The 11,246-nt window shown below is 41.4% G+C and overlaps 2 protein-coding genes across 2 annotated transcripts in view; one reads left to right on the top strand and one right to left on the bottom strand.

Moving 5' to 3' along the window:
• Positions 1 to 2,581, bottom strand: part of acbd5a (acyl-CoA binding domain containing 5a) — an 8,831-nt gene extending 6,250 nt beyond the window's left edge. The window contains exons 1-6 of the mRNA XM_036217522.1: positions 2,423 to 2,581; positions 2,152 to 2,261; positions 1,844 to 1,964; positions 1,628 to 1,700; positions 245 to 362; positions 12 to 157 (exon numbers count right to left, since the gene is read on the bottom strand). Coding sequence (XP_036073415.1) covers positions 12 to 157; positions 245 to 362; positions 1,628 to 1,700; positions 1,844 to 1,964; positions 2,152 to 2,248 — 555 coding nt within the window. The 5' untranslated portion in view covers positions 2,249 to 2,261; positions 2,423 to 2,581. The remainder of the gene's footprint in view (positions 1 to 11; positions 158 to 244; positions 363 to 1,627; positions 1,701 to 1,843; positions 1,965 to 2,151; positions 2,262 to 2,422) is intronic.
• Positions 2,582 to 4,520: 1,939 nt separating this feature from the next.
• abi1a (abl-interactor 1a) overlaps positions 4,521 to 11,246 on the top strand; it is a gene marked incomplete in the record, with an annotated part of 44,397 nt that continues 37,671 nt past the window's right edge. The window contains 1 exon segment of the mRNA XM_024280316.2: positions 4,521 to 4,753. Within this exon segment, the coding sequence (XP_024136084.1) occupies positions 4,637 to 4,753 (117 nt within the window).

The raw sequence follows: 11,246 nt of genomic DNA, 5'->3' as shown, positions 1-11,246 counted from the left end.
AAACCAGCTCATTGAGGGGGGGCTCTAAGCTCAGAGGACCAGACAGGAGCACGATCTAATGAAGCAGAACCCAGATGAGCTCTAACACCAGTTCTAACCACCGTGGCTACAGTCGGGTACTTGCCCTCCAGTTGCCTGGCAAACCGAGTCAACCGGGCTGAGCGTAAACCAGAAGCAAACAGGAAAAAGTTGAGCAGAACATTTTTAATTCAGATACACGAACATGTTCTGAACAGAAACCTACCGGCGCTCAGGTCGGAGATCTGTGTGATCTTCTTCTTCTCATCCACCAGCTCGTAGAACGGTCCCAGAACCTTTAGGAGCTCTTCCACCTCGTCGGTCATGGGCATACCCTCCAGGATCTGAGAACGGGGGGCGTTCAAGAACGTGAAAACCTCCAGAACCAGCGATGAAAATACTGGTTCAATCACAGACCGAGCGGCAGTAGTCAAGGCAAAAACACAAAGACAAATTTCTGGATTTCTCCAGAACATATGTCCTCGAGAATAGGCTTTTTAATCTGGATAATTAATTAAATATAGTACTGTGAACATTTAGAATCAATACAAGTATCGCCAAATGAAATATCACGATACATCACCGAATCGATACACCACTAGCATCAACAGTCTTGTCAAAATCTCAGAGGTAAATTTCCGAATTTCTGGAGAAACTACGTCCTAAAACAGTTTTTTAATTTGAATAATTAATTAAAAATTGTTTTGTAAACATTTTAAATCAAGTATCACCAAACGAAATATCACAAAATAAGAACTACAAAGGCAAATTTCTGAATTTCTACAGAAACTATGTTTGTTTTTTTAAGGATCATTAATAAAATAAATCGATAAAAGTATCGCCACATTTAATATCACGATATATCCTCAAATCATTTTTTTTCCTACACAAGCCAAAAGTCCCGGCAAAAACTCTGAAGCAAATTTCTGAATTTCTGCAGAAACTATATCCTAGAAAACAGTTTTTAAATTTGGAAAATTAATTAAAAATCATTTTGTTAACATTTTAAATCGATACAAGTATTCCCAAGTGAAATATCGCGATACATCACCGAATCGAATCCCCCCTACAGCCCCAGCGCCAACAGTAACAGCAAAAATTCACAGATACATTTCTGCAGAAACTATGTCCTAGAAAACAGTTTTTAAATTTGGATAATTGATTAAATATTGTCTTGTCAACATTTTAAATTAATACAAGTATCACCAAATGAAATATCACGATATATTGCCAAATCGCTTCTGTCCTACACCCCTAGTGCTAACAGTACTGGCAAAAACTCAGAGGCAAATTTCTGAACTTCTGCAGAAACTATGTCCTAGAAGAAACAGTTTTTTAATTTGGATCATTAATAAAAAATCGTTTTGTTAACATTTTAAATAGACGCAAGTATTGCCAAATTAAATATCGCGATGTATCGCAGAATCGAATCCCCCCTACACCCCCACCGCCAACAGTACCGGCAAAAACTCGGAGGCAAATTTCTGAACTTCTGCAGAAACTATGTCCTAGAAGAAACTGTTTTTTTATTTGGCCTATAAAGGTATGATCATAATTATAAGACCACGGCTTTCCAAGCAGATCAGAAGATGGTCGGAGTGGAACCCACCAGCTTCATCTCATCAACGTAAGCCGACATGGCTTCTTCTTTCTCCATGTCTCCCAGAGAATTCCAAGCATCCCTGCCGATTCAAAACAAAGTTTTCACTAAAGTCCATGAAACTGGGTCATTTGAGCACCAGCTTTGTAAACAAGAGTCTGTGGGTTAAAGGTTGCAGAATGCACCAGAGCTGATAACAGGGATGTTTGAGGGGGGGTTACTGACCATTTGGCTTTGCCAACTGCATCCCAGAACCCAGGCCGGGGGATGTTGCACGGCCCCAGAGTGGCTTGTTTGTAATAACTGTAGAACTTCAACATCATGTCGTTGGATGGCTGGAATGGACCTGAGGAGACCGACCGGATCAGAACAACTCACAGGCTTTGTTGTGGTTCTGCACCTCGACCGGCTGCTTGCAAAGTGGATTACTTAAATCGCACGAGCTCTAACTAAGCTCGGGCTGCTGCAGCCGACTGACCAGGTGTGAACTGGTTAAACTGGGGGCAGCCACAGACTGGCACGCGCGCGCTCACCGTCCGGGGCCAGACTCTTGATCACCTTCACGGCGGCCTCGAACCTCCGCCGAACCAGACGCCGCTCCTCCTCCACGCTGACCGCCTCCACCTCCATGGTGCCGCCGAACCTGTTTGACAGCAGAGACTGTGTTTAGTTAGCCGGACTGTTGTGTATTTAGGACACACAAACATCCGCGCGACGGCGCCTCAACAGCTCCGCCCCCTGCGCACAAACGCAGCACAAACCTCGAAACTTTCCCGACAGAAGCTTTAAAAATGTCCGACTCACCTTTAAACCAAACTGCTTATCTCTAAGTCAGAAGGCGACTTGTCTGTAACCCTCGAACAGACGCCATGAACAACATATTGAGCTAAGCAGAGGTGCACTATGGGTAATGTAGGTCACTGCTTAACACCTACTTTCCTTCAAGTCATCGGTGAAGGCTCTTATTTCCTACATGTCCCAGAATACTCTGCGGTTAGAAACTTGTTTTCTAATAAAGTTGGTTTTGAGTAAGACAAATAAAAACAAAACATATGAAGATCAAAAAAGTTTTTAAAAAGTTGGGTTTTAAACACTTATCTATAAAAAATTAACACCTACTCACCACTTCGATCTGATTCAAACTACATATCCCAGCGCGTTGTGCTTCCAATCGGTGGAACGATAGGTAGAAAAAAAAGGAGGTTTCACTCTGATATTTTTGAGTGACATTCCAATTCATTTCAATTCAATTTTATTTATTTAGCCCAATTACACAACACAAATAATTTTCCAAAAGCATAATACCAGTCATAAAACATAAACAATAGCTGGTTGCTAAACTAGACTAATTAAACTAAACTAAACTGGACATCCCTTCCCTTTGACCCTCCTTCTTGGTAAGGAAAAACTAAAAAAACAAAACAAAAAATAGATTCTTACAGACAAAAGAAGAAACCTCAGGGATGGACACATAAAGGAGGGATCCTCTTCAGAGACAGACAGGCGATGTAGCAGAACTGTTAAAAAAGAATTAGCCTATCAAACTCTACAAATACATGTTTGAATAGTAGCATATGAACTTAATCTTGATGGAACTGGGGGGGCGAGATGAGCCAGAGGCGAGGTCCACGGCCAGGATAGACAGGAGCACAGACGATTCTTCATCCAGATGGAACTGGGGGACAGGTGGGGGCGTGAGTCGAGCCAGAGGTGAGGTCCACTGCCAAGAACAGGAGCACAGACGAGCCACCTGGAATCGGAAATCTACAACAAATGAATAACACTGCACCAAAAAGAGGCATGGAGAACTAAATGAAAAATAAGTGATAAAGAATAGTGGAGTCAATGGAAATGTGGGAAAGAACCCCAGTGCCCTAAACTTTCCCTAGCTTCTTGCTACTAATTGGTATTGCCGATTAAATTCAATTCAACCATGTCAATAGTAATTTGTATGCAATAGCGGAAGGTAATAATAATAATAACAATAATAGAAAATCTACATTTTTAGCATGTCATTACTAACATAATATTGGAGCAGTGCTATTCATGTGTTGTTCCTCTTTCCCAGTCCCCTCTGGTGGGAGCGGGAGAGGAATTCAGATTCCAGGTGGATCGCCTGTGCTCCTGTTCTTTGCAGTGGACCTCGCCTCTGGCTCATCTTGGCTGTGGACCTCGCCCCCACCTGTCCCCCAGTCCTATCCGCTGAACTCTTTTCAAATACGTAGTTGTAGAGTTAGATAAGCTAACTTTTCTTTAATAGTCCCGGTAAATCACCTGTCCGTCTTAGGAGAGGATCTCTCCTTCATGTGGACATCCCTAAGGTTTCTTCTTTTTTCCTGAATCTTTTTTTAGGAGTTTTTCCTCACGAGAAGGGCGGTCTAAGTTTTATTAAGTTTGGTTAGTTTAGCAATCATTTATTGTTTTTATTTTATGACTGACTTTTCGTTTCTGTACAATTACCGTCATTAAGCCCGATGAGGCAATTGTTTTGGGATATTGGGCTTTATTAATAAAATCAAATTGAATTAATAAAATATAATATTAATCAAAGCTTGCACAACTATTCACAACGGATGTAATGAAAATTACAATTATTGCCCCAAACTTCATTAAAGTAAGGGAGCAATGAGTTAAATATTCTCTGATAACAGTTTTACTAAACTGATTTATTTTTGGTGCTAAGATAGAATTACATGCTATCTTAAAAGAATAATTTTCTTTCATTAGGTTTTTAACTCCATAAATTCTCTCAACAATTTAGTTGTTTCACTAAAAACACGTGTTCGAGTGAAACTAACATTTTTTTGTAAACATTATTTAATATTGTTTTTATTCATACATATATTACAATTATTGTTTCGAAAATATTTTATAAAAGTGAATCATCGCGTTGTAGTGACTCCTCTACGTGGTGATAGACGATCTTCGGTGTGGGCAGGAATCCTAGTCAAAGGAGTTTTTTTCCTTGGCAGATCTGGTGGCCGTTTGAACGGGAAGGCTCTGCGGAGAGGATGTAAGATGGCAGAGCTACAAATGTTGTTAGATGAGGAGATTCCCGCCGGTAAAAGAGCGCTCGTGGAGAGTTACCAGAACCTGACCAGAGTCGCGGACTACTGCGAAAACAATTATGTCCAGGTAAGTGAGTTAACCGCCGCGTAATCCGCCTCTCCGTCGCGGGGGGAAAAGCTCCGGGCTGTCGGGACAGGAAATGTGGATAAAGAAAGTAGACTTCAGGCGTGAAACGAGCCGTGATAACGAATCAGCGCCGCGGCTTTGACGTGCTGCCGGACGTTTCAGTGACCGCACCGGTTTTGTTTGTTTCCGAGTTTTACATGAGTTCATCTCTATTTGAATAAACGTCGAGGGAGTATCAGTAAAGTTTTTGTTTGTCCATGACAAAGTGGTTCTGCGTTTAACTACTTTGCTAACCTGTTAGCCGCGAGAGTGCTTTAAATTCCAGAAGGTCATTAAACTCACCATGAAATGCCACAAAAACAGTTTATTACAGACTTTTAAGCTGATTTTTGAGTGTTTATAGGGTCCGACTGTGCACAGAAACTATATATTTTTAATAAACCGTAAATAAAAGTTGAATTAATTGAGTTTAATGGCTGGGAATCAGTTAAAAACAGGAGAATCCTCTGGTTAATAATGGATGAAGCATTGATTTTAGCGCTAACATGGGGGCAGAGTTTGCTCTGGTTCTGGTGTAACCTTGCAGTTGTGTTTGAGATGTTCTTTTTTTTTAAAGATCAGCAGCATCTGTGGTCGTGGCTGCTACCAAAATAGCAAGCCGAGACCCACAAACGGTGCACGAGCGTGTTTTTCAACAGGAACTGACTTTATCAGCCTTCAGAGGGTGTGCCCATTCCAGCTGCACTCCCCAAGGACTCCCTGTAATTTAGCTTCCTTCCTGCTCCTCTGAGGTCTGAGCAGCCGTCACGGCGTCCCCGACCAGGACGGGACGCCACGGGACACGCGTTTGGACCCCTCTCTGAGAGCGTTGTGGACCGGGCAGAGCGGTGACATGGCCTGTGGAGCGGGACGTGGGAGTTTCCTGGTTGTGAAAGCCAGCTGGAACACGACACTGATTTCCCACAATGTTTTAGCCCCCGAGGAAAAACCGCCTTTGAGTTCAGAGTTTGACTGAAAGCACCACCTCTGATTTGTCGTCTTCTTCTCGATGAAGATGACGTCTAGTTCAGGCTGATCAGACCTGTTTTACCACAAAGATTTATTTTTGCTTTAAGCAGAATAGCCGAATGCATCCGACTTCTGACTGAAAGTGATGAAAACAATCAGTTTTTTTTAAATAATAAGTTGTAAATCACAACAATTTGACATTTTTGTTGCAGCGCTAATGTTAGTTGGGCTGTGAGAGTGTAAACAGATGAATGTTGGGACAACACATTCTCATCCCCAACTCGTCACATTTTGGCGTTTAGTTCAGGACCTCCAGCGTCACTTCTCGACGTTTTAGGAGTCCATAACTCATCGTTTTTGACGTGCTGGCTCTTTGTAAAATCAAGGGTCCACAACCCTCGGGACACGGTACCACACCCGAACCGGGTACCGGAGGTAGATTGGTCCTCGGGACACGTCCAGTGCCGGGTTAGGGTAATGTGTTTAACTACCGGTTGGGTCCCGAAGACCAATCCACGTCTGGTGCCGGGTTTGGGTAACGGGTTTGAGTACCAGTACCGAACACTTCCTGAGGAGCATCCCACAGCGGGTACCACTCCTAAGGGTTGTGGACCCTTGATTTTTATGAACAACATGTCAAAAAACAACGAGTCTTGGTGCCGGGTTTGGGTACCGGTACCGATTGAGCCCCAAAGACCAATCTGCATCTGGGTTAGGGCAACGGTTTTGGGTCCTGTACCATGTCCAGTACCAGGTTAGGTTAAGGTAATGGATTCGGGTACCAGTACTGGTCGCGTCCCGAGGAACAATTTGCCTCTGGTGCCAGGTTAGGGTAACGGGTTTGGGTCCAGTACCCCGTCCAGTGCCGGATTAGGGTAATGGGTTTGGATACCGGTACCCAACGTGTTCTGAAGACCAATCTGAGTCTGGTGCCGGGTTAGGGTAACGGGTTTGGGTCTGAAATCGTATCGAGTAATGGGTTTGAGTAACAATACCGAACACTTCCTGAGGACCGACACGGTACCGCAGCCGATACCACATCCTGAGGGTTGCGGACCCCTGATTTTATGAACAGCCATCATGTCAAAAAACGACAAGTCTCAGTGCCGGGTTAGGGTAATGGGTTTGGGTACCGGTCGCATCTTGAAGACCAATCCATGTCCTGTGTTACGTTGGGGTTAGGGATGCAGGTTTGGGTACCGGTCGCATCCCTAGGACCAATCCATGTCCTGTGCCAGGTTGGGGTTTGGGTCGGGTACCGCGTCCAGTGCCGGGTCAGGTTTAGGTAATGGGTTTGGCTATCGGTACCGGTCGTGTCCCGAGGACCAGTCCGCGTCCATTGCCGGGTTAGGGTCACAGGTTTGGGTCCGGTGCAGTGTCTGGTGCTGGGTTAGGGTAACGGGTTTAGGTACCCGGAGCGGATTAGTCCTCAGGACGTATCCAGTATCGGTACAGTAACCCTAACCCAGCACCAGACCCAAACTGGTACAGATGTGGTACTGGACCAGACCTGTACCAGATGCAATACTGGCCGCGAACCGGGCCCTAATGCAGTACTGAACGCGTGGAAAACAGAAACCCTAGTACTGTTTCTGGTGTTCCTATGATAGAAATTGACATTTTGTTGAATGTCATGAGGATTTAAGTAACAATATCTCCAAAATGTTGCTTTAATCTCTCTTAAAATCACTTAACATGAGATATTTTTCACTATTTTACCTCAAATTGGTGCATGAGAGTCAGCTGGTCAAACTGGGAGGAGTTTAGTGATTTCCTCCACCTGCTGCATTTATTTACTTTTATTTTGAAAAGTCTGGTTACGGATCAGTTCCTAAGTGGCTGCAGGTTTGATTCTCTGTGGGTGAGGCGAGTGTCAGACTTTCTACAAGTCTGTCTGTTGGAAACACTCACTCCGACATGTCGCAGCTTGACTCGGAGGCTTTTCTGTCACCTTCAGTCAGGACGGCGGCGGCGCCGCAGCAGCAGCTCCGCCTGCAATGGGTCCATAATAGAGGCGGAACTCAGAAGCTGCGGCGACTTAATTTATGCCGGTGGGCTTAACCTCCGGGACAAGGGCACACAGTGGGTATGCAAAGCAGGCCACCTGGTCGAGGGGAAGGAGATGCAGCAGCGTCACGGTGAAAATATTCAACCGCAGCATTTACTGCTGTCGTTCATAGAAAAATGTATAAAACATAAATTATCTGAAACATTTAGGTTCTTCAGATTCAGCAGCAATTAATGCAACTTTAGATTATTTTGCTGGATTTTTTATCTGTTAGTAATGATTAAGGTCTTCCTCTTTTTAAGCACATTTTTAATTAGATCATTTTTTTAGCCTCATTTAAAATGAATGGGAAATTCTTGAAATCCTTCAAAAAGTTTGTTCACTTTTGAAACTTAAGTAATATTGTTATCAAAATGTTCAGGAAATTTCCTGCTTGTACTTTTAGTATTCACAAATTTTACAATTTAAAAAACATTTTTGGGCAATTTATGCAATTGTTTTGGTTTTTTAGCCACATAAAAAAATAAATTCTTCAAAAACTTTGTACATTTGAAACCTATGCAATGTTGGTATCAAAAGTTTAGAACGTTTTTTCCCGATCTACTTTTGGTTTTTTTTATATTTTATGGTTTTAAAATTCTAAGTAATTTATGATTCTTCAGCCCAATTGAAAATTATTAGGAAATTCTTCAAATCCTTCAAAAACTTTTAAATTTAAGTAATATTTTTATGTAAACATTTAGCACATTCTTGCTTGTACTTTTGTTATTCATATATATTTTTTTAATTTTACACAATTTATGCAATTTTTTAAAATTTAGCCCCATAGAAAAGAGAAATTCTTCAAATACTTTGCTCACGTTGAAACGTATACAATATTGGTGTCAAAATGTTCATTAAGTTCTGGACATTTCTGCTTAAACTTTTGTTATCCATGTATTTCACGTTGTTTAACATTTTACACAATTTATGCAATTTTTTTTTTTCACTCACATTGAAAATGATTGGGAAATTCTTTAAAAGCTTTGTGTACTTTTGTAATTTAAGGAATCTCGTTAGCAAAACGCTGAGCAAGTTCAGGATATTCCAGATTTTATTTTTTGTATTCAAAGCTTTTTATGCATTTTTACATTTTACCCAATTTATCTGTTTTTTGTTGTTGTTTTTTTAGCCCATAGAAATGAGAACTTCTTCTAATACTTCGTGCACTTTCAAACCTATGGAATATTGGTACCAAAACGTTCAGGAAATTCTTGCTTGTACAGTTGTATTCACAAATTTTACATTTTTTGAATTTTTTTGTAATATAAGCAACTTTTCAGCTCCATTGAAAATGAGTGAAAAATTCTTCAAATCCTTCAAAAACTTTGTGCACTTTTGAAACTTAAGCAATCTTGTTATGTAAATGTTTAGGCCATTCCTGCTAGTACTTTTGGTATTCATATATTATACAATTTTTAGCCCCATAGATAAAAGACATTCTTAAAATTCTTTATGCAAAATATGCTAGTTTGGTATCAAATCGTTCATCAGGTTCAGGACAAATATTCTTGTACTTTTGATACATTTCAAAGCATCTTCAGCGACCACGTTCAGCATAAAGGATTCACACTTTTCTGGTCAACTTTAAATGTTCTTGACTTCAGTCCCATTTATTCAGGATTAACAAAATATTTTTGTTGTTTTAAAGCTGTTAGAAAATGTTCAAAAAATACTAGTTCTATTTCTGATAAATTCTTCTTCATGATCACAAATCTATCTTTGGAATTAGAAAAAGCTGAAATACTGTTGGTGTTTGTGGACCGGTTCTCCGGAGAGTTCTGCTCCAACAGCAGGTCCAGAAAGAGGTTCCTGATCCTCCACATTAGGATTAACGAGGAACTGAAACTGAACCAGATCAGAATCCAGACCGAGTCCAGCACCACATGTGACTGCTGACTCAGCGAGATGCTGATGTGCTGACTCAGACGTGAGCACCTCGCTGGTTTCAGACAAAGGCTTGGAAATCATGAATTCCTGCAGCTTCGTCCCAAAGAGTCCAGAGTTGGTCAAAGCAGATGAATGTGTTTTTCTCTCTTTCTTTTCTGAGTCCTCATTCCCGTCCCTCCCCGTGGAGTGTCCTGGTTTTTCATAGAAAGGCCTGGCGGCTCTGGACCATTCATCCTCTAAGCCACCTGTCACTCCCCCCGTCAGCAGATCACGTTGGTTTGGTCCACGCTCGGAGGCCACAGAGCTTTAGTTTATCCGTGAAGCGGCGGCGTTCTGTCTGGTTAAGTCCTGCCGTTGGGGTGAAAGAGTTTCCTCCGTCGGCTCTCCGACTTCCTGAAGGAGTTTTGAACGTAAGATGGGGCAGACCGGAGGTGTTTCAGAGGAACTATGAAGATGTGATTCTTCATGTCACCTTCAATACTCTTGAAAAATCTTCAGTCCAGATATCTGTTCTTCCACCGACTGTCCTCTTTAGGAGAAACAAACTCTCAGAAAGGTCTGTCAGAACCTGAAAAGGTTAACGGCAGACCGGATTCTGTTGACCTTTAAATTGACATGAAACACAGCATGAAGAAAAAATAAACCTTCAGGTCAGAAATGCGTCATTAGAGATCCGCTCCCATGAAAATTGTGTTTTTCATTAGTGCTGCTGCAAGCGATTATTTCAATAATCACCCATTGATTAAAAACTTTATTTTGTTGATTAATCAACTAATCACCAATTATTTTCCCGATTAGTCGACTGATTGTCGATTGCTTTTCTCGATTACTTAACAAACCACTGATTGCTTTTCACGATTAGTCAACTAACCCTAACCCACCCAGATTAGTCAACTAATTGCTGATTATTTTCCCGATTAGTTGACTGATTGTCGATTGTTTATTTATTTTTCCTCGATTTCTCGCATGATTGTCAATTGCTTTTCCCGATTACTTGACTAACCACTGATTGCTTTTACGATTAGTTGACTAACCCTAACCGACCCGGACTACTCAGCTAATTATTTTCCCGATTAGTCGACTGATTCTCGATTGCTTTTCATGATTACTCGACTAACCCTAAACTCCTAGATTAGTCAACTAGTTTCCGATTATTTTCCAGATTAATCGACTAATTGGGGTAATCAATTGACTGATCATCAATTGCTTTTCCTATTGGGTGACAAATTGTCAATTATTCTTCCCGGTTAGTCGACTAATCACTGGTTGTTTATTTATTTATATTCCCCTGATTAGTCGACTGATTGTCGATTGCTTTTCCCAATTTCTCGACTAACCACCAATTGTTTTTCACGATTAGTCAACTAACCCAAATCCCCCAGATTAGTCAACTAATCAGGAAAATAATCTGCGATTAATCGACTGATTGTCGATTTGTTTGTTTATTTTTCCCTGATAAGTTGACTGATATTTGATTGATTTTTCCAATTACTTGACTAACCACCGATTGCTTTTTACGATTAGTTGACTAATCACCAGTTGCCCCCC

The sequence above is a fragment of the Oryzias melastigma genome, linkage group LG20, assembly GCF_002922805.2.
Source record: "Oryzias melastigma strain HK-1 linkage group LG20, ASM292280v2, whole genome shotgun sequence".
NCBI lineage: Eukaryota > Metazoa > Chordata > Actinopteri > Beloniformes > Adrianichthyidae > Oryzias > Oryzias melastigma.
Note: the sequence above shows the minus strand (reverse complement) of the source record. Positions and strands in the feature narration are given on the sequence as shown.